The 27,054-nt window shown below is 45.6% G+C and overlaps 1 protein-coding gene and 1 pseudogene across 1 annotated transcript; both read right to left on the bottom strand.

Annotated features, from left to right (window-relative positions):
- Positions 1-2,842: 2,842 nt before the first annotated feature.
- Positions 2,843-2,959, bottom strand: LOC136642866 (5S ribosomal RNA; annotated as a pseudogene).
- A 1,924-nt stretch (positions 2,960-4,883) lies between these two features.
- Positions 4,884-25,460, bottom strand: LOC136642126 (uncharacterized). The gene is made up of 9 exons (XM_066618364.1): positions 25,233-25,460; positions 22,682-22,978; positions 14,726-14,995; positions 14,517-14,573; positions 12,176-12,274; positions 10,190-10,303; positions 9,027-9,107; positions 8,127-8,270; positions 4,884-6,036 (listed from the first exon to the last, which is right to left on the bottom strand). The coding sequence occupies exons 1-9, from the start codon at positions 25,321-25,323 to the stop codon at positions 6,014-6,016; spliced, it is 1,176 nt and encodes a 391-aa protein (XP_066474461.1). The 5' UTR covers positions 25,324-25,460; the 3' UTR covers positions 4,884-6,013.
- Between the last annotated feature and the right edge of the window lie 1,594 nt (positions 25,461-27,054).

Raw genomic sequence — 27,054 nt, 5'->3', positions numbered from 1 at the left:
CTGCACTGCAGTCCGCCTGTGTTCCGTCCCCCCCACTACAGGATGCAGTGCACACTCCTTTTACATGGTTGCATCACTGCTAGAAAGATAGTTAGGACTGGGCTGTTGGCCTTTAACTACAGAAGATTGAAAAGGCTCTCCCTGGGCTAAGGGGAAATGAGTCAGACCCACACAGCAGACTGAGGCTATTTTCAGTCTGGCCCTCCCCATTTCCGTTTGCTCAGCTGAACAGAGAAGTGTATTTGGGGGGTGGTTTCTTCTGCCCACAAGTCTGACTCATCTAGCGATCTCTACCCAAATCCACGGCAGCCGGTTTCCCGTTTCCTGCCCATTGGGGGAAAAAAAAAGCCCAGTATGGTTTTGTTTCTTTCACGTCACTTGTTGCCAGCCAAGAGAGGAGGGAAACTGGAACATGTCTTTCTAACCAGTCCCCACCCCCACATCCCATTTAGATGTATTTTTTTAAGGCTCATTTTTCTCTCACAGCACAAGTGGAGACTAGCCCATGGGGAAGCCATTTTGGCTACTAGGCCATGAATGTGTTTTCTGTGCACAAGGGATGAAGGAGACAGTGGTGGCATTGAGGAACCACCTCTACCACAGTACTAGTTGGCCCGTTAGTTTCCTCTGCACTAATTATGAGGTGTTAAGAAGGAGGCTTAGGCCTAGGTAGGTAGCAGTTGCCAGAGAGTGGCAGAAGTGACTGAGGAACATTATGAAGGCTGGAGGAGGGCATGTTTGATCAGAGCATCTTCTAAGGATGCTTTTGAACCTTTCTAAGCATCCACCTCATTTATTGTCTGGCCAATTTACCACCAGCCGTGCTGAGTCTGCTCAATGCTACTACTACCACAAGCTTAAGGCAAGCATGCCACCCACTGAACACTCACCTGGGTGCTGGCATCCTCACCTGCCTGAGGAAGAAGAGGAAAGGTTATGGCAAGGAGTGCTGCTGAACCAGCCAGCAGTGGAAAAGCGGTCAGCAGCAGCAGCCAGTACCAGGCAGTGCCAGTGTTACATATGTGTGAAGGGGGGATTAGGTTCTGATGCACTAACCAAATTTTGTGGGGAAATAAATACATCCATGAGTCACATCTCCGAGTTTTGACTCAGAGGTGAGTTGACCAACATTCACTGCAATCCAGATGTGAATGAATGTTGGTTAACTCAGCTCCGTGAGTTCAGACTTGCAGATCTCCAGGGAGTGAAAAGAGAAAGAGAAGCACTGGAGGCAATTAGGTGGACAGAGACGGGCACCTCCCACCAGTAAAACGGAGGCATGCCCAAAACATGCAGCTGTGTGCCCTCCATTCTTTCTCCTGTGGAGGTTCCCCTTGAGAGACACCTCCTCTATAACTACAGCAGATCCTGAAAGGCAGTTATGCGCCCCCCTCCCTTGGTATAGCTCCCAAGGCAGGTGCCTCTCAGAATCTGCCCTAGTTTTACTTCTAGTATAAAATCCAGGCCATGTCACATACTTGGTTATGTCTGTTCAGGTTATAAACTATAAATCCTTAATGTTCTTTGACACTATTAGTCAAGGAGACCAGGGATGGCCTGGTAAGACCTCCACACTTGCCCTCTGTCTAGATAGAAGGACTACACGAGACTGAAGCTCACCAGCTTACCCTGGCACAGTTTTCTTAGAAGCTATTAAGAGATTCTGGCTGCAAACAGCTCTACCCCTCCCTAGCAATCTTTGAAGAGGCCTTATCACAGACACATGCGAGTCTACTCTTAAAGATACTACTCTGGCTTGATTTTAAATAAGGTAGTCTGAGTTTTGTGCTCTCCTAGGAGGGATGGTTTTTCCCAGAGAGTCCCCCCCTCCATTTAGTTTAGTCTTCTTAGTTTAGAATGGTGGCAGTGGATAGATCTACCAGTCCCTGTTCCCCGTGCAGCTGCTGACCCAGTAAATCTGGAAAGCAGAGAATAGGAAGGAGTGCGTTGAGTGTTCACCACTAGGTGCTACTCCCCTTTGTCAGTCTCTGGGCTTCCTTGGAATTCATTTGTTTTGGCTTTAGAGACTTGGCATGGAGAACTCCTGAGTTTGCTTGCTCTATGAGTAATGGAAAAAACTGAAGCACGCACTCCCAATATCCTTCCCTTTTTCTGCCCATTTATACAGCAATGCAAACACAAACATTTTTAAAATTGATGACTCTTGCTAATCCCTGCCTCTGGTTTCCATCCTCACTTCTGGTGTCTTACAGCTGGTTTTTAACAGACTGTAAAACACCAGCGTGTGGGGCTCCTATTTCATCCAAGCCCAGTGGGTTCTGCTTTGGTAGGGAGGAAGAGAAGGGAAGACTCCAGTCTTTGATAAAGCAACTCATGTTTTTGTTTTGTTGCTTCAAAAAGTCTAAATGTGCCCTTAAATACAAGGCTTTCCCTGATATTGAAAAGGTAGTTTGTAAGGGGGCAGAGTTCCCACTCTTTCAAAAGCCATCTTCCCTGCCTTCCCTTCCCACTGCATCACATGGAGATAGGATAGTAATAGCCACAGACCCTAAATCACTGTGTAAAACAAAATTGCTGTGTGCGCGCGCACACACATAAGCAGGACTGTGAGCAGAGTAGGAATAATGTCACCAGTTTTCATCTGGCTTGCATTGCCAGGATGTATTTTGTTAAGAAGTCTTCCCCAGGTGGTGCCTGGCCAGCCCCACCATGCTGCAGAGCTGAGCCACTCTGCAAAAGTGGCACAGACCAGCTTTTGGTGGCCCAAAGGTCTCCCTAGGCATACCGTTTTTCTACTATTCAAAGCTGTGTACAACCAGGAAATAACATACAAAAACATGGTAATGGTTGGCAACCTTCAGTCTCGAAAGACTATGCTATAAGCCTACAGCACCTGGTATTCCCAGGCAGTCTCCCATCCAAGTACTAACCAGGTCTGACCCTGCTTAGCTTTCGAGATCAGACGAGATCAGGCATGTGCAGGGTAACAGTTGCAAAACAAAACCCCTAAATAAAAACATTACAAAATCAATTAAATAAATTTAGCATTTTTAATAGCAGAATACCACTGCATGCAGTAATCATTAAAAAAAAAAAACAAGTTAAAAACATATTTTAGTAAGCTAAGCATGTAACAGTTTAATTTAATGGCTGGAGTTACATTTCAATAATTGGTGACAATAATTAAAAACAAGCCGTTTCTTTCTACAGTCATGCTCTTAAAAACAGGCTATTCTTCAGTATAATGTATAAGAACACTGGAACACTGGATAGGTTTTGGCCCTGAGAGTCTCCCTAGCTCACTCCTGCCTCCCAAGTTCCCATAAGAACATAAGAACAGCTCCACTGGATCAGGCCATTAGGCCCATCTAGTCCAGCCTCCTGCATCTCACAGCGGCCCACCAAATGCCCCAGGGAGCACACCAGACAACAAGAGACCTCATCCTGGTGCCCTCCCTTGCATCTGGCATTCTGACATGACCCATTTCTAAAATCAGGAGGTTGCGCATACACATCATGGCTTGTACCCCATAATGGATTTTTCCTCCAGAAACTTGTCCAATCCCCTTTTAAAGGTGTCCAGGCTAGATGCCATCACCACATCCTGTGGCAAGGAGTTCCACAGACCAACCACATGCTGAGTAAAGAAATATTTTCTTTTGTCTGTTCTAACTCTCCCAACACTCAATTTTAGTGGATGTCCCCTGGTTCTGGTGTTATGTGAGAGTGTAAAGAGCATCTCCCTATCCACTCTGTCCATCACCTGCATAATTTTGTATGTCTCAATCATGTCCCCCCTCAGGCGTCTCTTTTCTAGGCTGAAGAGGCCCAAACGCCGTAGCCTTTCCTCATAAGGAAGGTGCCCCAGCCCAGTAATCATCTTAGTCGCTCTCTTTTGCACCTTTTCCATTTCCACTATGTCTTTTTTGAGATGCGGCGACCAGAACTGGACACAATACTCCAGGTGTGGCCAATACTCCCCATCATAGAGCGGGACAGCCATGACCATTATCAACTCACATTCTTCTGAGCTGGTTGTGAAAAACAAGATCATTGTATAAGATGAGAAAACAAACAGGAAGCTGCCCCTTTTATTATAACTTCTTGATGGATTCTCCCCTGCATCCAAGGCACAGTGTAAAATGGGTGCAGAGATCTTGGACTGAGGCCCAGGTGCCACAGTCTTCCTATGCAGTACCTCATTCAAAGTGAAAAGCAGGAATAAGTTTGATATCAAGTGTTTCTGGGGAATCAACATCCTCACATTGAGAAGCCCCTACTGATCCTTTCCATACTGTACTTCAAGGAAAGCAAACCAATATTTTGATTCAAAGTTTCCTTGCAGAGCACATACAGCTTCATAAATTTCCCTCTTCTCGCATTTCCCCATGCCATTGGGAATAACTCCACTTTACAACTCCAGACCAGAAATTTTCATCTTTTTTCATTTCATGGCACACTGACAAGGCCCAAAACTGTCAAGACACACCATCAGTTTTTTGGCAATTGGCAAGGCACATCACACTTCTGGCTAGGGGCTCATATCCCTCAAATGTCCTACTAATATATGACCCTCCCCCAAACTCCCGTGGCACACCTGTGGACCATTTGCAGCACAGTGGTTGAAAATAGCTGTTCTACACTATACAGAGAATGTGTATGTATCCCCTTCAGGAAGACAAGGTTGCTGTCGCTCATGTGCACAGCAAAAGCAGAAGTAATACTTTTTATCCATTTCTATACCTTTGCAACCAAAAGCATTCACTGTCACACCAACAGTAGTAAAGTAAAATGCCATCTAGAATATCTGTTTTTAAAATCCTTAATTTATTTTACCTCAAAATAATACATGGGAAATGCTCTGCACATTTTAAAAATGATGTACAAACACTAAGCATTAGTATATTTATTACTATCATTTAATGATAGTATAATACAGAGTTTATTTCCATGTATTTTAAAAATTCCTCTTGTTAGATACAAATCATGATTTTGCAACTGGACTTATCAGACACAGGTACGGAAGGGGGAAAGGAGATTGACACAAATGGCAGCAATATGGAAAGAGAACCATGCTGAGGGACAGGGGTCTGTACAGGATTAATTGTTTTGCTCAGCCCTCCACTGGAGTAGAACAGTAGAAACGCTTCATTACATTTTCATCTAAACATGAGAATTAAACGTGAAACCAAAGCATGACATTCTGATGATACCAAAAAGTACAAGTATTTTCTACATTATGAAGAGAACATTTTATTTGACATTTCAATCATGAAGATCCTGAGAACCGCTGAATACAATGTGTCAGCTACAGTACAATCTTTTACTGACAAAATAATTGCACATTAATACAAATCTACAGTTATTTTGTCTGTAAAACTCTTTGCGATTCTTGGTAATATTCAGATCTTTGTGAACAATGTAGCTTGTAGCTGTTCTTTTGTCTTGCTTTCTTGTTGGAGCATTCACACTGAAACCGAGACTGAACTTCAGAGATATATGAGAGCCAGGTTGGTGTAGCAATTCAGGAGCTGTACTTAGACCTGGAAGATCCAGGTTCAAATCCACACTCAGCCATGAAGCTTCCTGGGTGACCTTGGGTCAGTCACTGTCACTCAGCCTCACCTACCTCACATGGTTGTTGTGAGGCCAAAAGGAGAGAAGGAACTATATACACCATCCTGAGCTCCTTGGAGGAAGGCTGGTATAAAAATGTGAAAAATTAAGCAATAGAAGAGTTTCCTGTGGGAATCTCAATCGCACCAGTTTCCTCAATTGTCGTTCACCAACTTCAGACTTGTCTTGGCCCAAAGGTCTAAAAATGTATAAAATGTTTTTTGAAAATCCCATCAACAAACATCTATCCACCTTCAAAACTTCAGTGCAAAAAGTGAGTGCATCTCTTTCTCAGGAGAAAATAAATACTACTGGGCCAATAATAAAGACCATCTCCATAATTAATGAACCCACAAAAAAAGCAGAGCAACACTGGTGTGCATACTGAAGGCTCCACAGTACATGAATTCTCTCTTTGGTGTTGATGTTGCTTTGTTCAGCTTTCAGGTGTGGTCATATCTGCAATAGAAACCCACACTAATGTATAAACTGAAGTCTATGCCACAATGCTGCTTAAGAGCACACTGGTCATTACAAAGCAGGTGAACGTAGCGGTTTCCCAACAGGTTTTTCAATAGTAGTAGTAGTAGTAGTAAACCTTTAATGGCATAAAAGGTTTTTGAATAAAAAGTAGTAATGAGGAGCTAAAAATATGTTTAGAGGAGCAGTGGAGGGGCGCCAAATTTTTTTTTGCCATGGTTCGTTTTTCTACCCCCACCCCCGCTGCATTTTCTCCCACAGGGCAATACTACAGAGGAAGTCATATATTTTCTACGATGGGTGCAAGAGAGTAACAACCCCTTCGATAACCTGACTGGGACTGACTTCACTCTGAGAGCTGCCACTTCTTCCATATGACAGTCCTTCAGATATCTGAAGAGTGCTATCATATTCCCTTTCAGCCCTCTCTTCTCCAGGTTAAACAAATCAAATTTCCTCAGCCTTTCCTTGTAGGTCTTGTTTTCCAGCCCTCTGATCATCCTAATTGCTCTTCCCTGAACCCACTCCAGTTTGACTGCATTCTTCCTAAAGTTTGGTGCCCAGAATTGGACAAGGTACAAGAAATGAGGGCATTTGTGATGGAAATGTCAATGGAGTGTCAGCAATCCAGCTGCAGCCACCCAACTAGATTTATAAAGACATATACCTGCCCCCACCCAAACCTCTCATCTTCTGTGCTGCATGTTTTCATAGTCTCTAATGCAGAGACTGTTTCACTAAGAGGTATAAATTCATCTGAAGGCTTCTCAGAAAGATCTGAGAAATAAAGAGACAAACAGTAACCAACTTGCAAGACACCCAAAACATTAGCAAAGTGAAAAGTTGCCCTAAAAGAAAGTGCTTCTTTCTATTTATTGCAGCACATTCAGTGCCTTCTTCCATCTAGTTTACTAGTTGTTACCATAGCTACAGTAAGCAGATCTGACCTCACTTAGAAGTTTCTTAGAGCACAATCCTAATGGGAGGGTCGCAAATGTACGACCTAATGTCGTACATTTCCTAATGTCATGTCCTAATCCTAATGTCCTGGAAGCACGTTTGTGCTTCCATGAGAGTAAGGTGTGCTGGACCACAGAGGCCAAATCCAGCCTCCACAGCGGCAAGGAACAGTAAGTCCGCACCGACTGAGCTTGGCTGGTGCAGGGATCGGGGGTGGGCAGAGGGTAGGGAGGAGGCGGGAGGAAAGCGTTTTGGAGTAGGATGAGGGTGGGCCACAGGCAGGTGGGGAGCAGGAGGCGGGGCAGTTATGCCAGATCCTAGCCCCCGTTCCCAGGCAGCGTGGAGCGGCTTCTGGCACTACCTCTTCAGGTGGCATAGATCTGAGTAGACCCATTGGAGCCACTGCGTTTCTCTCCAGGGTAAGGGTAAAAATTTCCCCTTTCTCCTGGCTGAGCCACAGTCGGGCCCAAACGTGCAATGGACACAGCGCAGGCCCACTAGCCTGCCTGTTCCAGTGCAAGTTAGAATTGCACTGTTAGTTCTTTCCAGACTGGATTGCTGCAGTGCTCTCTGCAATCCATGAAAAATGATTTAGAGCAGTGTGGGTCGTGATCCACTGGTGGTTTGCGAGCCCAAGCACAGCGAGTTGCGATCTGGGCCCTCCCTCCTGCCCTTGAGTTGGTTCAGCTTCACACAGAGCCATGCCAGAAGCCCCATTACTTCCTGGAGCTTCCAGAGGCCTACCTCAGCATGGCAACCCACTCTACAGGCCTCTGCAGGCCTCAGAATGGCCCTCAAAAGCCACCATATGCCACTTCCAGTTTGCTTCCAAAATCTGGAAGTAGCTTACAGAACCTTCTGAGGACCATTCCAAGGGCTGCAGAGGCCTGTAGAGTTAGTCGCCGAGCTAGGGGCGGCCTCCAGCACCATCAGGAGCATTGCAACCCACTGCAAGGTGGGTCGCAGCACTGCAAAGTTTGGAAACCTCTGATTTAGAGATAACACATTCAAGAAATATTAGGGTGTTTGTGACAGAAAAGTCAGTGGAGTGTTAGCAACCGAACTAGATATATTAGACATACAGCTGTTTCCCACCCCTAGCTCCTCACCTTCACTACTGGATGTTTTCTTATTCTCTCTCTCAGACTTTAGTCCATGACTAGGCTTGCTTTCATCGATGTGATTCTCAGGATTCTCTAACCTGACTAGTCCATGACTAGGCTTGCTTTCATCGATGTGATTCTCAGGATTCTCTAGGAGAGAAAAAGTGCTTAATTTGCAGTGAATCCAAAATATACAGGCGTGCTCCCATATCCGCAGGGGTTCTGTTCCAAAACCCCTCCGGGTTAGGTGAAACTGCTGATATGGGTGAATACCTCCCCCAAACCCTCCGCTCCCTTCACTTGCAGTGGGTTCTCTGAGCCCAGCAGAGGCTGCGGATATCCGTCCACGGCCTCTGCTGGGCTGAGACTGAGCCTTACAGGGGGAAAAAAAAACGCAACTTCCAGTTTCCTCAGGAACCAGAACTCACTTTTTAATACCTTATAAGGCATTAGGAGTTCCAGGGAAGCCAACTTCTGAGGAAACCAGAAGTTGTGTTTTTTTTTTGCCTGTAAGGCTCAGTCTGAGCCCGTGGTCGGACATCCGCGGCCTTTGCTGGGCTCAGAAGACCTCTGGAGGTGAGGGGAGCAGAGTTTCCCTTGCCTCTGGCAGGGGAGCAAAGGGGGGCCGTGGACCTAGTCCGTGGATAAGTGAATCTGCAGATACAGGGGTCCCCCTGTATAAGCAAAGTGAAGATATCCTTTTTTTAAAAAAGTGCTTCTTTATTTCTACTTACTACATCACATGCATTTGTTGCAATGTTGTGATGCAGGACCAAAAGTATAAAAACATAGCACATAATTTTAGGTGTTTTGATAGAAGTGTCAAAGGAGTTTCAGCAATCCAACCTCAGACAACCTAACTAGATTGATAAAGATATACATATGTCTCCCACCCTGGGTCCTCACCTTCACTACTGAATGTTTTTTTATTCTCTGGCTCAGACGTTGGTCCATGATTAGATGCACTTTCATCGTTGGGGGGATTCTCTAACAAATAGAAGAGGAAAAAACACTCAGATTGCAGTGAATCTAAAACATATTAGTAAAGTTATCCTGAAAGAAAGTGCTTCTTACTCTATTTCTACTTATTACATTACACGCGACTGCTGTGATGTTGCGGTGCAGGACCACAAGTATACAAACAAGGAACAGTGGCCCTGCAGCAATTCTGCCTGAGGAGCGAGTGCCAGGGAGACAACATCTTCATGTGCTTGAAGTGAACTGGATGATCTCTCTTTCAAACTGAATATTCATACAAAATGTAAGTCATATTAGCAAACGTGTCAATATTGGAAAAGCAAGAGTTGTTTTGCATTCTCTGCTTTGCAGACTGTAGCCAAAATGTGGTACTGGAACACGTGTTCTTTGGTCAATTGGGTGCTACAAGGTTCCATCTTACATGCTCCATGAAACAGCTGCAAAAGGTCACCCGAAAGTATGAGTAGTCATTCTGCTGATAACATGGATATCAATATGCTGATCACACAGTTCTACCTTTTGTTTCTACTGCTTATCAAGGAAATGGTGGGTACCTTGAATCAGTGATTGGCACAAGTCAATTCTGGCAGTGATAAGGGCTAAAAAAGCTCACATTTAAATCCAAAGAGGTGGAGGTGCTGTTGGTTCTACTGTCTGGATATGCTGTACATATCCAGCATATACTACTGTCTGGATATGTCTGGATATACAGATCTTGCTGTAGAAGGAGTTGCACTTCCTTGTAGGGGCAAGTGCACAGGTCTGGGGCTGTGCTCATTCCAACAACTTCACTGGATCCTGAAGGTCACTTTGATGGCCTAAGAGTGTCTTTTACTATCATAAACTAATTGCCACCTTAGCTACAGCAGGAAAACCTTGCCCCACTAACATGTTCCTTAGTTACTTCCGCACTGGATTACTGCCATGCCCTCTGCAATCCTTGTTTTAAAGTTTTAAATGTTTTAAAGGCAATAGTTAGATGACAGAATAGTGTTTTGGATGGACATGTTAATGGAGTGTCAGGGGTCCGGCTACAGCCATCCCAAGCAGGTTTATAAAGACATACACTGGCCCCCTCCCAAACCTCTCACCTCTACTGGATGTTTGTACAATCACATTTTCAGGACCTTCTTCATGAAAAGGTATTTCTTCATCTGTATGTCCCTCAGGAATGCCTGTCTTTTTCTTTCTCAGACAGTGACCTACTTGTGAGAAACCCAAAATGTATTAGCAGTGCGAAAAGATATCCTACAAACAGCTGCTTCTTCCTCCATTTCTGCTTACTTTATCACATGCAATGAATGTTTGGTGCAGGACCACATATACTAACAAGGAAGGATGGCCCTGCAGCAACAGTACCTGAGGACTGAATGCAAGAGATGTAAACATCTTCACATGGCTGCACTGAGCAGGGTGTTGGTCTGGATGACCTCCAAGGTCCCTTCCAACTTGAACATTCTATGAGGTTACAAATATGTAAGGGGTGGATGGCACACAAGGTGCAAAACTTTATCCGTTCGTTATTAGTAATGGAAAAGCTGTTTCACACTGCTTCCAATTGTGTAATATGAATTAAACATATATATGTGAAAAATACTACGTATTAATAGATGTCATGAAGTTTACCTACCATGTTTGGTGGAAAACAACAAGCATTGATAACTGCTTTATTTCTTTGAAGTTGCATAGCAATTCAGAGGAGCCCAAAGAGGCCTGGAACCATAGTGCATACGGTAAGAGGATATGGAAACTCTTTCCACTGTTACATGGTCCCAACAAAGTTAGAAGCCCACAGCTCTCTTTAGCCACTGGATGGGAGAATCCATTCTGGAAGCTTCCCTTCCAGGACTAATATCAGTAAATCTACACAAATTATGATGCAGTCACATTTGGAATACTGTGTACAGTTTGGTCACCACATCTCAAGGAAGTACATTGTACATTATTGAGCTGAAAAAGGTGCAGAAGAAGGCAGCCAAAAGGATTACAAAAGGAGCCTTAGGACAAAAGGACACAACATTTGGGGTTTTTTAGTTTAGAAAAAAAAAAAAATCATGCATGGTATGACGAAAGTGGATAGACAGGCTTTTCTTCCCGTCTTACAGCCCAATCCTAAAGCCGGTAGCACCAATGGGTGCAGCAAAACGGCTACCACTGCATCCAGCGACACCACTGGCTTCTCAAGTCTGCTCTGGCTATTCTGCCAGCACAGACCTGAAAGATTCTGTGTCAGGCTTTCTGGCCCAACACAGATTTCAGGATCCAGCGGAGTTCCACCACCTCCCACCCAGGCCCACCACCTCCCCCGCCTTCCCCCACCCTGTATCTACTTACTGCCGACCAGTGCTGCTAGAGTGCTGACTGACACTGGCGGCCTCTCCTCTCCAGGTGCCGTACAGACATGCCTTATGATGCATTTGCAACACCCAGCGCTGGAGCTGAGAGAGTTCAGGATTTGGCCCTTACAACACTAGAACTTATCCATTCTAACGAAACTGACTGATGTAAGGTGGAGGCTAGACTAAAGTATTTCTTTTCATAATACATAATTATTGTGAATTTGATGCCACAAGATGTAGTAATGGCCACCAGCCTATAGAGTTTTAACAAGAGACTTGACAGATTCATACATAAGATTATAATCTGAATAAACCGAATCAAATTTGCCAATACATTCTAGTTCAGCAAATTCACACTAGAGTCTTCTTTCATAGTATGTAAAATAACAGTTCAGGTCAAATTCAGTGGCACTGCCTAGTGATCAGAGTATTCTGGATTGTATCTTCTCTTGGAATAAAGTGCTATCTTTCAGAGTTGTGCCAGGCCTCAGTGAATTTATCCGCCCGTCTTGTATGTTTTGCAGAACCCCTTTCCTAACCTGGTTTCCTGAATATGGACTATGCCACAGTTTGATCAGTTTTATAAGACTCCACATTGATCCTTGAGAGGCAAAGATACGTAACTCTTCAAGAAATGGTCTCCTGACTGTCTATTCTTGAAAAAAAGCTCTCTGCAACACAAAAGTTCACAGCCAGAATATAGGCATAGACAAGGCAAGGCCTCAGGGTTAGGCATACCTTTTTTTTCCCACAGGAAGACAATGCAACAGACAAGGCCAACCAATACTGCCACCGAAAGTAGAATAATAATTCTTCCTCTTTCCTCAAGAGAAGCTCCTTAAAAACAATTGTGAAAACTTTTTTTTAAAAAGTCATATCAATATGACCAGAGGTCTGCATTTTGGATGCACAGAAAACTCTTTAAAGAAAAAAGAAAAAGACAACAAAAAACTCAACCCCCAAAGAGCAAAATGAGTCCGTGTTTTGCTGAATTTTCAAAATTAACAATTAAGAACATTTTTATTAGGAATAGTTCACAAAGTGGTTTAGATCATAAGGTCTTTAGGCTTATGACATCTACAATCTACTAGCCCAGGGGTGCTCAATAGGTGGATCGCGATCTACCGGCAGATCGTGAGGCAAAATGAGTAGATCGCGGAGTGCCGACCCCCCCCCCTGTTCAGGTGCCTCCGGGAGGAAACGCCGGCAGTAAGGCCCATTGTACTCAATGGGGCTTACTGCCAGGTAAGTGTGGCTAGGATTGCAGCCTCACAGCCTAATCCTAGGCATGTCTACTCAGGAGTAAGTCCTGTTATACTCAGTGGGGCTCAAGGTACACCAACATACATTGTACACATAAATGTTATATGTTATGATGGCGCGAACATTGTAAAAAAAACTCTGGTAGATCTCTGGGCCTTGCTGCGTTTCAAAGTAGCTCTCGAGCCAAAAAAGTGTGAGCACCCCTGTACTAGCCTATAACATGCAAAAGGTTTTAACTTTTGAATGCATATGTCCCTCTCTTTCCTTCCACATCAAAATGGGTGGGGAACAAAATGGCTTGGTACACAATGCCCCACACAATGCCGAATACTCGGAATTTTATTTATATGATGGACTTTAATCAAATCAGGACCATTCTGATGGTTCTGCATTCTGCTTTGCCTGACCTTCAACATGAGCCAAGGTACTTTTGCTTACTTGAGAGTAAACATAAACATGCTTAGTTTCACTTTCCACAGGGCTCAATACATTCATCAGCTAGGAGGGAGGCACTTCTTTCTTGGGTGATTTTGGGGGCTGTGTTCATCAGATCCGGACAATTCTGGTGGTGTTGGATTCCTCTCAGCCTGCCTTTTGCAATGGACTAAGGCAGTGTTTCTCAAACTGTGGGTCGGAACCCACTAGGTGGGTCATGAGGCAATTTCAAGTGGGTCCCCATTCATTTCAATATTTTATTTTTCATATATTAGACTTGATGCTACCAAGCTGTGTGACTGCATTTGGAGAAAAGTTACAGACCTGTACTTTTAACAAGCTACTATGTATATTCTTTTAACAATGATAGTTAATGGGACTTACTCCTGGATAAGTGTGGGTTGGACTGCAGCCTAGGATTGTGAAAAATTTTCCTCCTTGGTGTCATTTCCTGTCATGACATCACTTCTGATGGGTCCTGACAGATTTTCATTCTAAAAACTGGGTCCTGGTTCTAAATGTGTGAGAACCACTGGACTAAGGCACGTTCACCTACTCACAAGTAAATATGCAATGTGGCTTGGTTTCACTTTCCATAGGGCTCCATGCATTTTTCTTCTCATCTAGTAGCTTGAGCTTCACAACCCACAACCAGGTCATGAACCGACAAGTGCATCACAGCTCCCAGTTTGAGAAACCCTATCTTGCTCCCTTTCACACTCTTTGTTCTAAGTTGTGGCAGTGTCTTCAGCAGGCTCACAAAGATGGTCTTTGAAGGCTCCTGGCCCAAGAGCCCTAAACAGGACTTGCTAGTACTCCTCTATTGGTCAGAGTAAAGGTGGAAATTGGACCCATGTTGTGAGGAAACAGCTTGGAGAATCCCCTGGGGAGATACCTGTGCATTGGGGGGGGGGGGTTGGTTGGTTAACTCTCTTCTATCCCAGTGTCATCTTTCTCCCTCAGCAGTCTCCTTCTCCTCCTTTCTCAATGTTCCACTTCTCCCATCTTCTTTCCAACCCTCTTCCATGCCCCATCCTGCCTGCTTCACCACTTTCCAACTTGTCCCTTGCCTCTATAGCTTCCTTATCTCCAGGTGCCAGCCTTTGGACTCATCAGTTTTGTCTTCTTTTGTGCCATTGTCTCTGCTCTGCCTTTCCCCAGCATCCCCTTCTCCCTCCCCACGTTGGCTGTTCCTCATACTTTTGTATCTTCTCACTTTGTCACCTGCATTGCTGGCTGAGTATTGTGGGACTTTCCTACCCAGAGGTGACATCACCTTGTCCAATGGTCACTTTGCCTGGCTGATCTTCACACCACATCCCAGAGGAAGACACAACATTTAAATCAGTACAGAACCAATATCCTTGGAATGTAGCTGTACCTTCACTTTCTTTTGTTTCATTTTCTCTTCCTCCATCTTTCACTCTCTTCTTTTTTCCTAATTGAACAAAAGCAGTGGTGACACTGGTGTGACTTGCTTAGGTCAGGCTGCAATCCACTTGTGGGTCCTGATCAACTAGCTGACGAAGACCAAAGGAATAAATGACTACTGGTTAATTGCACTCAACTGCATTCAACCCAAACACTTACCTCTTGACTCGCATGTCTTTAAACTGATGGAGTTATTGACAGTGGACCTTGAGGCAACAATTATGCATGTGATATACTCAGATTGGTCTGTATTCTTTGGCAGTTTGATACTGGAGTGCTCTTCAGAGCTACCTTCATTACTAATGTCATTCATGTTGGTGTAATTCCAATGGTATGACACAGGTAACTCATAGCGGGTCACTGACGTACAGTTTACATGGATGCCATCATCGTCAATAGTGCAGGCTAAATTAGGTGCTGATGGAGGTTCTGGTGGAGGAGAAAACAGAAATATAAGTTACCCAATAAGATTACATGACTTCAAAGTCCTATTCTCATTTTCCCCTTCCAGCTTGTGCTGGACAAATATAGGATTCAGCTATGTTGTGGAGATTTTGAGATTATCTAGTCCACGGGTCTCCAAACCCTAGCTCATGGGCCAAATCCGGCCCATGGAAGGATTTGATGAGGCCATGGCATGTGGTGGGAAGCTTGACTGGAGTAACTTCTGCCTGATTCTCCCAAAATTATAACACACCCTTTGGAAACCTGAGGGAAGGAGTTCCAGATATATTCAATACCCTGATCAGTCTGCTAACCAATCAATCCCATCTATCCAGTACATATTGAAAGTATGTTTTCTCTTTACAAATTAATTTCTCAGATTTCTCCCAAGTTTACTAATTACTCAATTGTTCCCTAACTCTTTATCCCTCCAACACATTTAATTCTCTCTCCAATCCTTCCAAATAATTTCCCCATCAATTTTTTCCCAAAATACTGATGCTTTATCATACTTCTCCTTTCAAAAATTTTCCCAAAATTAATTTTCCTTTTCAAAATCCATCCTCCCCTCTTCTTGCACAAATCAATTTTGCCTTCTGTTCCCCCAAATCCTTTTTCAAAATCCATTTCCCCCCCTTCCACCTCTAATGTATTTACTCTTTATTATTTAAATTTATTAATTTTCTGACCCTCAGATATAGGATGTGGCCCTTGTGCTGAAAAGTTTGGAGATCCCTGATCCAGTCCAATAACTGAAAACATACTACAGGTGCGTGTTACTTAGCGTGATTCCAAACCACCACCAACTGCATATATGTTGGCGGTCACCTCCCCTTCTCTAACTCCCACGCACCTTGCAAAGTCTCCTGTGACAATTGCCATTTCCTCCTTTTGATCTCTGAAGCGGAACGGCAGAACTCCCACTTGCCTAGAGCAGGGGGGTCTCCAAACTAAGGCTCAGGGGCCACATTCGGCCCCCTACCAGATTTTATCCAGCCCACAGCAATTTAAAATATTTTTATTGCTAATTATTTTTTGCTAACGTTTTACATTTTTACTCATATATATCATTTATCAGTTTAAGTTCTTTTGTTTTGAATCATATCATGCCGATTATAAAAAAGATTCAAGTAAAACTTATAAAACTGACTCTTTTTTTGGCCTGCAAAAGTTTATAAAATATACGATGTGGCCCTCGTATATTATACTCGTAATAATAATAATAATAATAACTTTATTTTTACCCCGCCTTTCTCCCCAAAGGGACTCAAGGCGGCTTACAACATATTAAAAACATAATTTAAAAACAAATAAAAACATTAACACATCATAAAAAACAGCAGTCAGAGTAAAAAAATAGGTAAAAAGAGCATAGAGCAGCAGCAAGTCATAAAAGAATCAGGCCTGTAAAAAATATTAAAAGATGTTTAAAAGATGTTAAAAGGCCGAGAATTCAGAAGGCCTGTTTAAACAGAAGGGTCTTCAGGCCTCGCCGAAAGGTCTCAAGAGAGGGAGCCATTCTTAAGTCAAGGGGAAGGGAGTTCCATAGCGTTGGTGCCACTACTGAGAAGGCCCTATTTCTTGCAGCCGCCCCATGTACCTCCCTAGGCGGCGGCACTTGTAAAAAGGCCTTCTCTGATGACCTAAGAGGACGAGCCGGATTGTACGGGAGCAGGCAATCTCTAAGATACCCTGGCCCAGAGCAGTATAGGGCTTTAAAGGTCAAACCAGCACCTTGAATTGGGCCCGGAAACGAATGGGAAGCCAATGCAGCCGCTGGAGAAGCGGACTGACAGAGTCGAACCGCCTACCTCCAGTAACCACACGGGCTGCCGCATTCTGCACTAGTTGCAGTTTCCGAACCGTCTTCAAGGGCAGCCCCACATAGAGCGCGTTACAGTAATCTAATCTCGATGTCACCGAGGCATGGATCACCGTGGCCGGGTCGGCACGATCCAAGTACGGCCGCAGCTGGCGCACCAGCCGAAGCTGAGCGAAGGCCCCCCCTTGCCACAGCCGCCACCTGGGAATCCAGGAGCAGCTGCGAGTCCAGGTGGACCCCCAAGCTGCGGACCTGCTCCTTCAGAGGGAATGCAACCCCATTCAGCGCAAGCCGATAGTCCAGCACCTGCATCGAGGATTTCCGAACCAGGAGAGCCTCTGTCTTATCTGGATTTAATTTCAGCTTGTTAGCCCCCATCCAGATCCTCACTGCCTCCAGACAGCGCTCCAGGCCCTCAACCGCCACCCCGGAGTCTGGAGGAAAGGAGAGATAGAGCTGGGTGTCATCAGCATATTGATGGCACCCCACTCCAAACCCCCGGATGACCTCTCCCAGCGGTTTCATGTAGATGTTAAATAGCATGGGGGACAGAATTGAGCCCTGTGGCACCCCGCATCTCAAGGGCCAGGTTGTTGAACAGGCATCCCCCAGCAGCACCATCTGGAACCGACCCTCCAAGTAGGAGCGGAACCACCACAAAACAGTGCCTCCAGCTCCCAACTCGGCCAATCAGCCCAGAAGGATACCATGGTCGATGGTATCGAAAGCCGCTGAGAGGTCCAGCAGGACCAACAGGGACGCACTCCCCCTGTCCAGTCCCCGGCGTAGGTCATCCACCAAGGTGACCAAGGCGGTTTCCGTCCCAAAGCCCGGCCTGAAGCCAGATTGAAAAGGATCCAGATAATCTGCTTCATCCAAGACCCTCTGGAGTTGGGACGCCACCACCCGCTCAATTACCTTGCCCAGAAACGGGATGTTGGAGACTGGCCGGTAGTTATCCAACACAGCGGAATCCAGGGTGGGCTTCTTCAGGAGGGGGCGAACCACCGCCCGTTTCAGAGTGAGTGGTAACGTCCCCTCCATCAAGGAAGAGTTGACCACCTTCCCTGTCCACTCAGCCAGCCCACCCCGGGCAGCTCTTATCAACCAAGCTGGGCAAGGGTCGAGCAGGCAGGCAGATGGCCTCACACTCCAAAGGAGTCTGTCCACATCCTCAGGCTGTACAAGCTGAAAAGAATCCCACAACACAGAACAAGCAGTTGCCAAGGGGACATCGTCAGACACTGTCAATGTGGCATCCAAGTTGTGACGAATACGATCAATTTTATCTGCAAAATGTTGCGCAAACACGCCACAGCGGCTGACCGTGTATTCTTCCTGGTCTACTGGGGGGGCCTGATGGAGGAGGCCCCGCACCACACGGAACAGCTCTGCCGGATGATTGTCAGCAGACGCAATGGTAGCAGAGATCTCTTCGCTGCTACCACCACCACGGAATAGGCTCTGTAATGGGATTGTGTCCGATCGGATTCATCCCGAGTTTTCTGCCGTCGCTCTAGACGCCTGCCTTGCAGTATGTAATATACTGCAAAGTTGGGAGACCACTGGCCTAGTGACCTACTCAGCATGATCCTTTGATCTCCAAGATATGAAGTGAGGCGCATGAGACCTCTTGCTGCTGATATCACTTCCGCATATCTCAGAGATCAAATGCCTCCCTTCCACATATCTTGGAGACTACGTTCAGAATGCTCTAGCCTAGGTGGTTCCACTTCAATTATCAAAAGAAGGAAAAGGCAACCAGCGCATGAGACTTTGCAAGTTGTGTGGGGGTTAGAGAGGTGAAAGACAGTGCTGCAGCTTCCCAGGAGGAAACTCAGAAGCCTGTGGTGTTGCTCCTTTCACTTAACAACAAATTCACTTAATAACGGGAATTAGAGAATGCATCCCCATCATAAAGTGATGCACATCTGCAAATGGAGTTGTTCTATTTTGATAAGAAGTAGCTGATACTAGTTTTTATTTTTAAAATTTTCTCACTCACTCCAAAAATATTTGAAACCGTTACCTGCTGGGATTGACATGGCCAACTGATTTGGTAGCTAGGCCCACTTGACCAGGTCAGAGGGCAGGCAGGGATGTTCAGGTGATGCTAAAACATCCAATCAAATGGGGCAATCATAATTGAAGCTAGGGTACTCAAGGTCAAGCCCATGGATGCCTGGGGTGATTTAATTCTGTCAGAGGAACGTATGCATGGCCTTCCTGACTGGGATAAGAGAGGTATAATAGCATCCAGAAGTCTGAGGCCTCGAGTAAGGAGAAGCAGTGAGCCAAGAGGCATGAGTGAATCTTGATTTTAAATTTGCCTGTACGTTTGCGAAGATCCCTACCGTGGTACTTCCGTCTCCAAGACATTTTCCAAACTTTCTTGTTTTATGCTTGCCTCCCTACATTACCTATGCCTTTTTTGTGTTTAATGAACAATTTTATGTTTTAACTCTTTATCTGCCTCTTATCAGTTAAACTCAGCCAGCACTTTGCCCCAGACTTCTAGGATCCTTGTCTGTTGGATGGGTTTTGGGGAAATTATCCACATAACTAGGAGGGAGGTTTTTGAGGACAGTTTCTCTTGATCTGTCTTTATCTTGGGTTCCTTGGGGTAACTGCAGAGTCTACTGTTTTGATTCTGGGAGGAGGAAGGGGCCAGCACCAGCCCCCTTCCTGCCCCCACCCCAGATCACTACAAGTAGTTTTTATTAGTACTTGTGGAGGAAGATCAAGGCATTTTTGGGTACTTTCTTTAAATTTCAACTACACATTTTCTAGCTACTGTTAAAAACATTACTCTGATTACCAAGAAAACACCTGGGAGATAAGAGTTCCACCTGCAAGGCAGTTTGCTAGCAAAAGGGAACAATCACTTCAACAGGAATTAACCCGTGAAAAAATATTGGACTCTGAGAGCCCAATCCTGTGCTCAGCGGCAAGGCTCCGTGTCGCCAAGCACAGCCGCAAACGTGCCGTAAGGCACATTTGTGAGGCTCACCGCCGGGCTCCCACCCATGCTAGCCGAGAGCCTGCCAGAGCTGGGGTAGCGCCGGGTGGTTGCCCAGCTCCCGCGGCTTGGCAGTCTCCCAGATCGCCAACCAGTGGCACGATAGGTGGGGGCAGGATGGGGAGAAGGCGTTCTGGGGAGGGGGGAGGCCGGCGGAGAGAAGGCAGGCGGGAGGTGTGCCAGGGGAGGGAGGGAGGAGGATCTGCGCAGCTCTGCTCCGCAGGATCGAGGGCACTCGTGTAGGGCTGCATGCCCTACATGAGAGCCTTTACCTTACCGCCGACGGTTGGCGGTAAAGTGAATAGCCCCATTGGGGGGCTGTTTACCTTACTCGGGGGAAGGGGACAAACGTCCCGAGGTGCCTCCCGCAGTAGCACGGGAGGCGTTGGATTCGGCGGCAGCCCTCCTCGTGCCGCTGAGCCTGGGCGCCCGGGCAGCTCAGGATTGGATTGTGATACATCAACAGATGCAGTTGATATTTAAGGTAAATTTACAAATGAAATCAGAAGCTTTTTTGTTGGGAATATTGGATGATTCGATTTAGAAAGACTATGAAACTATGTTTTCATATATGACAACTGCTGCAAGAACATTGTATGCCAAATACTGGAAAGTTCCAGAGATGCCTGCATTGAAAGAATGGTGGCTAAAGGTATTGGAATTGGCAGAAATGGATAAACTTACAATTCTTCTTAAAGATAAGTCAGTAAAAACTTTTATGGACAATTGGAAACCATTCATGGACTTCCTGCACATTGACGGGAAAATGGGCCATATAATCTATGGATCTGATGAGTAGATAGGAAATTTAATTTTTATGTTTTTCTCATTTTTCTTCTTGCATCAAAAATGTACTTTTTAATAAGTGCAGACTGTTTAAGATTAGATAGCTAATATTTTGAATGATTTAGTAGTGGAACAAAGAAATGTAGTTCGAGATCTCCACACTTGCCACACAACTTGCAGTATCGTTTACTTTTTAATGTTTTGTTTTTAATAAAAATTAAAAAGTCAAAATTAAAAAAGGAATTAACCCAAGAAAGCAGACTGAACATCTGGCTACAGTTAATGGTTGGCAACCTTCAGTCTCAAAAGACTATGGTATAAGCCTACAGCACCCAGTATTCCCAGGCGGTCTCCCATTCAAGTACTAACCAGGCCTGACTCTGCTTAGCTTCCGAGATCAGATGAGATCGGGCATATCACTTTTTAGTGCCAGAGAAAGATCTCCCCTGATATACTGTACTGAAGAGGGAAAACAACTAAGCTATTTGTCTTGGGGCACACAAGCACATTATTTAGCCATTTGTGATGAAGAGTTCTATGAAATGTATATGGCTGAACCATCTTTAAACTATATGTTGGTCTAATAAAAGATTATCTCACCAGTTTTGTGCTTCTATGTATATAAATTGCTAAATTCTCTTGTACCAGAGTTTACAGGTTAAATAAGCCTCCTTAGGCTCAACAATCTTACCAATTATAGAAGAGAAACCACCTTTTCCCCCAGAGCACTGGGAGGGAATTTAGAGGGGTTTTTGTAACATGAACAAGAAAACCCTTGGGTTTCACAGTAGAAATTTAAAAAAATCCTACTTCTCTTTTTTCCCCAAGCAGTAATTCAAAATGGACACATTCACTAGTAAAAAAAAAACAAAAAACAAAAAGACCAGTCTTTTGGCATCTTGAACACAAAGTGAGATGTGTTATGCTAACACAAAACATGTTTTTAAAGTGCTGCGAGACTGTTATTTTTGCTGCCACAGACTGACACAGCTATCTGTCTCAGACGCCTTCCAGTCCCTTTTGGTCCATGCCTTCGCGTGCCTGACCCAAAAAACACTGCTTTGAGTCAAAATGACTGAGGAATTTCGGGGGGGGGGGGGAGTCAGCAAAGTGTGCCCATTATAAGAACATAAGAACAGCCCCACTGGATCAGGCCATAGGCCCGTCTAGTCCAGCTTCCTCTATCTCACAGCGGCCCACCAAATGTCCCAGGGAGCACACCAGATAACAAGATACCTCATCCTGGTGCCCTCCCTTGCATCTGACCTTCTGACATAGCACATTTCTAAAATCAGGAGGTTGCGCATACACATCATGGCTTGTACCCCGTAATGGATTTTTCCTCCAGAAACTTGTCCAACCCCCTTTTAAAGGCGTCCAGGCCAGATGCCGTCACCACATCCTGTGGCAAGGGGTTCCACAGACCAACCACACGCTGAGTAAAGAAATATTTTCTCTTGTCAGTTCTAACTCTCCCAACACTCAATTTTAGTGGATGTCCCCTGGTTCTGGTGTTATGTGAGAGTGTAAAGAGCATCTCCCTATCCACTCTGTCCATCCCCTGCATAATTTTGTATGTCTCAATCATGTCCCCCCTCAGGCGTCTCTTTTCTAGGCTGAAGAGGCCCAAACGCCGTAGCCTTTCCTCGTAAGGAAGGTGCCCCAGTCCCGTAATCATCTTAGTCGCTCTCTTTTGCACTTTTTCCATTTCCACTATGTCTTTTTTGAGATGCGGCGACCAGAACTGGACACAATACTCCAGGTGTGGCCTTACCATAGATTTGTACAATGGCATTATAATATTAGCCGTTTTGTTCTCAATACCTTTCCTAATGATCCCAAGCATAGAATTGGCCTTCTTCACTGCCACCGCACATTGGGTCGACATTTTCATCGACCTGTCCACCACCACCCCAAGATCTCTCTCCTGATTTGTCACAGACATGAAGACTTATGCATGAGTTGAGTCGTCAGGGGTGGAGACTTGGGACTCAACTCTCACCACAGGACCAAGTTCCCATCCCTGCTGCATATTGTGACATACCTAATATTTCCAGGCATACATATGTGGGCAGGTAACTTCCGTTAACTAGTGGTTCTCCCATGTATCTTCCGCCATCTATCTTCTGTGATATATCCCTGATAGTCAAATTGCCAGAATCTTGGTCAATTCCTGCTCTTTTCACCAAATGAGAATATAAGTGCAGTTCACCATCCCATTGAGCTACTTTGTTGAATGTTGTACCCATTTCTTTCTTCCAGGTAATATCTGTTAGTTTGCCCTTGAATTCTGCTGACAGAGTGATGTCTTCTCCTTCAATGCCCTTATAAGGCTTGCAAACTAGGTCGAAAGAAACACAAATATAAAATAAGCAATTGTATACTGAACTGGGGTTCCTTATATTTCATTGAAATGTTTTGAAGCAAAGAAAGCCTGAAAGAGGACAGCCATTGAAAGACAGATGCACACAATAGCAGCAACTAAAACCTGTTCCACTCTTGAACTAAACACAGCCAGCCCACTAGATGTGGCGAGGCAACTGACTTGCACTGATTGACATCGGAGATGTCCCATGCCCACCTCTGCCAGCTGATCACCCCCTCTCTTAGGTTGCCTCACGTCCTCCTTCATCATTATCTTCAAAAGGCACAGGAGGAACGAGTGGCATCAGCACTGCCCCATAGTAAAATAAGGGGATGGAAACACTACCAAGGGAAACATTGGTGGACTCCATTTTATTTATTTTTCACATTTTTATGCTGGTGTACATAGTTCCTTCCCTCAATTTGCCTGCACAACAACCCTGTGAGGCTGAGAGATAGTGACTGGCAAGGTCACCCAGGAAGCTTCATGGCTGAGTGCTAATCTGAACCTGGATCTTCCAGGTCTATATCCAATTCCTGAACCATGACACCATCCTGGTTTTCTAAAATGGACTCTTTCACAAAAGTTTATGCTACAATAAAAGTGTTAGCCTTCCTAGTGCTACTGACGTTTTTTCTATGAGGTAGGAGAGATAAACAACTGACCAGGGTTACCCACTGATTGTAGACTCAACTGGTCTGAGCCTGATATTGGATTTAGACCTGGAAGATCCAGGTTCAAATCCCCACCCAGCCAGAAAGCTTCTTGAATTACCCTGGACCAATCACTATCTCTCAGACTTATCTACCTCACAGGGTTCTTGCGAGAACAAAAGGAGGGAACAATGTACACCACCCTGAGCTCCTTGAAGAAAGGACGGTATAAATTTTATGTTGATACTGTAAGCTGCTTTCAGACCCCTTTGGTGTGGAGAAAGGCAAGATTAAAAAAATCCTATAAATAAATAAAGTGAAAAATAAAGTACCACAAATAAAAATAAATTTTGTCAGGGGCATGAAGTTCACAAATCCCCATGGGGGCACAGAAAGAGAAAGAGAGAGAGAGAGAGAGAGAGAGAAACCCACATGTGTGAAAGAGTTGCTGAATGCAAGCGGCACATGCCGTGAAAGTTTAAGGTTTAAAAGAAGGACAATAAATGTGAAGCAAAGATTCAAGCTAGCAGAAATAAGGCAAGGCCCAATCCTATCCAACTTTCCATTGCTGGTGCAGCTGCAGTGCAGCCTTGAGGAAGGGGAAAAAATGTTCCCTTATCAGGAAGAGGCCTCCATGATTGTCCCCTCACTGCCAGGATGCAGCGCATGCTCCATTGGCAAGGCTGCACAGGTGCTGGAAAGCTGGACAGGCCCTAAGGCGGTCTTCCTGGCTCTGCACATCAACAAACACGCAATAGGGCAAGAACAGCGGGTGCTTATCAGAGCTCCAATGGGGGGACCCATACCTGTGAAGAATGGGACCCAGTTCCCACCCAGCGCTGAAGCTGGTTGCTATCCTTGCCCTCCAGGACAGCTGGGGAGGGCCAGGCACCACCGAGACACCCCCTGGAGGAGTGGCACTGCCATAAAGGGCACTTAGTAGAAGGAAGGTGCTCAGGGCACCTTGCAGAGACCTGTGCCCAAGGCGAGGGACACGTCTGCTGCCTCTCTGAGGCTGCAATCCTATCCACATTTACCTGGGAGTAAGACCCATTGACTATGATGGGACTTCTGTGTAGACATGCATAGGATTGGGCTATCCACACTTTCCAGGGAGTAAGCGCCATTGACTCTGATGGGACTTACTTCTGAGTAGACACGCATAGGACTGGGCTGAGGCTGCAATCCTCTCCACACTTCCCTGGGAGTAAGCCCCATTGACTCTGATGGGACTTACTTCCGAGTAGACACGCATAGGATTGGGCTCTGAGGCGCCATTCCTAGCCACACTTTCCCGGGAGGAAGCCCCACTGAATCTAAAGGGATTTACTTCTGAGTAGACAAGCAGAGGACTGGGCTCCGAGTCAGCAGTGCGAGAGAAGGGAAGGCGCGCCCTGCTCTGCCTGCAGGTCGCCCCATCTGTGCGCTGCACCCGCAGCTGGGCCTGCCGCGGGTCTTTCCCGGCCGTGGCACCCCGGGGGACCGGGCCGAGCTCGCCATTGCGGAAGCAAGAGAGCGACAGAGCAGCGGCGACGCCCTCCCGCTGGGCGTGGGGGAAAAGCGGGGGGCCTCCTTACCCTCCGCGCTGCAGAACGCCAGCTCTCCCACCAGCAGCAGCAGCAGCAGCAGCAGCCGCCCCGGTAGCAGCCTTCTTCCGCCTCCCCACATGGCCACACTGCCTGCGGGACCCTCCGCTTGCCCCGAGCCTCGCCAGCAGCGGCCGACGTCCGGCGGGGAGCGAAAGCGAAAGCCCCGTGGCCACCTCCCCTTCCTTCTTCTCCTTCTAAGGACCCAGCGCGCTGCCTTCCCTACTCGGCCACTGCTCGCTTCCCCAGGCCAGCTCCCCTCCAGCCGCAGGGGGAAAATGCCACAGGCACAGCCCAGCTCAGCGGCCGTGCAGCGCTGCGGAACTCCCCGCCGCTTCGGCAGGGCAAAACCTGGCGCCGATCCTGTGCACGCCCACCTGGGAGTCCGCCTCATTGAACACAGTGGGACTCACTTTTGAGTAGGAGTGGGCTGCCTAGCATCCCTAGGATCGCATAGGAGAGGAGCGGGCTGCATGGGATAGATAGGGCATGCATAGCATTGCCTAGGGTGGGGCTGTTTGCTTTTTTGCTCGGATCTAAAAGCCACCCTGCTAACTGGGCAAGAAGGCACCTTTTAATGTGGCAGCCTCTTATATATAGCAGGGGAAGAGCAACTCTTTGCTCAGTCAGGTTGGTGCCTTCTTCAGAGCCAGTTGCTGGTATCTCTTTTGTATTTTTTTTAGAGTGTGAGCCTATTTGTTGATTTATTTCTGTGTAAACCACTTTGTGAGCTATTCTGTTGAAAAGTGGTATATAAATATTAAGTAGTACAGGGGTGCCCAAACCCTGGCCCTGGGGCCGCTTGCGGCCCTTGAGGCCTCTCAATGCAGCCCTCAGGGAGCCCCCAGTCTCCAATGAGCTTCTGGCCCTCTAGAGATTTGTTGGAGCCCACACTAGCCCGATGCAGCTGCTCTCAGCATGAGAGCAACTGTTTGACCTCTTGCGTGAGCTGCGGGATGAGGGCTTCCTCCACTGCTTGCTGTTTCATGTCTCTGATGCAGTAGCAGCAGCAAAGGAAAGGCCAGCCTTGCTTTGTGCAAGGCCTTTTATAGGCCTTGAGCTATTTCAAGACCTTCATTCATTCATATGTTCATCTTTAATATATTCATTTATGTAAACTTAGGTAAATTTATTCAAATTTTAAATGTAAATTCTTTTTTTCCCTGGCCCCCGACACAGTGTCAGAGAGATGATGTGGCCCCCCTGCCAAAAACTTTGCACACCCCTGATGCAGTATATAAATATTATATATTTCAATAATAGAAATCTCACAACTATGGCCAAAGCATACCAAAGTGGTCCCCATTATCATCGGGGCACTTAGAACAATCGTAAAAAGTTTTACAAATTACTTTAAACAAATGCAGCTTTCTGAAATAACACCAACAGATCTGCAAAGAATGGCACTATTGGGAACATCATACATACTGCACTGATACCTAGTTGATACTTAGGCTGAGACTTGTATCAATTGCTCAACACCAGTTAACATAAGCTTGTTTGTGCTTTCAAGTTTTTCAGGGTAACCAGATGTCATTACCGCAAGAGGACAAGGCACCCCAAAATGTAGGACATCCAAGAAAAATGTTGGACATTACAAAATAAAAACTAAAAACACTAGTATATTGATTTCATATGGTTAAACATTATATTACTTATTATTAAATTTAAAACTTGATTACATAATTTATTACATATAATTTATTAATTACAAGAAGGCGATGTGCTGCCTACAGGGGCCTGCTGACAGGGAAAAGGAGGACATTGAAGTTCTTTTCCAGGACATGAACTAAAAAAGAGAACATGTCCTGGA

The sequence above is a fragment of the Tiliqua scincoides genome, chromosome 2 (genome assembly GCF_035046505.1).
Source record: "Tiliqua scincoides isolate rTilSci1 chromosome 2, rTilSci1.hap2, whole genome shotgun sequence".
Classification (NCBI taxonomy): Eukaryota; Metazoa; Chordata; class Lepidosauria; order Squamata; family Scincidae; genus Tiliqua; species Tiliqua scincoides.
Note: the sequence above shows the minus strand (reverse complement) of the source record. Positions and strands in the feature narration are given on the sequence as shown.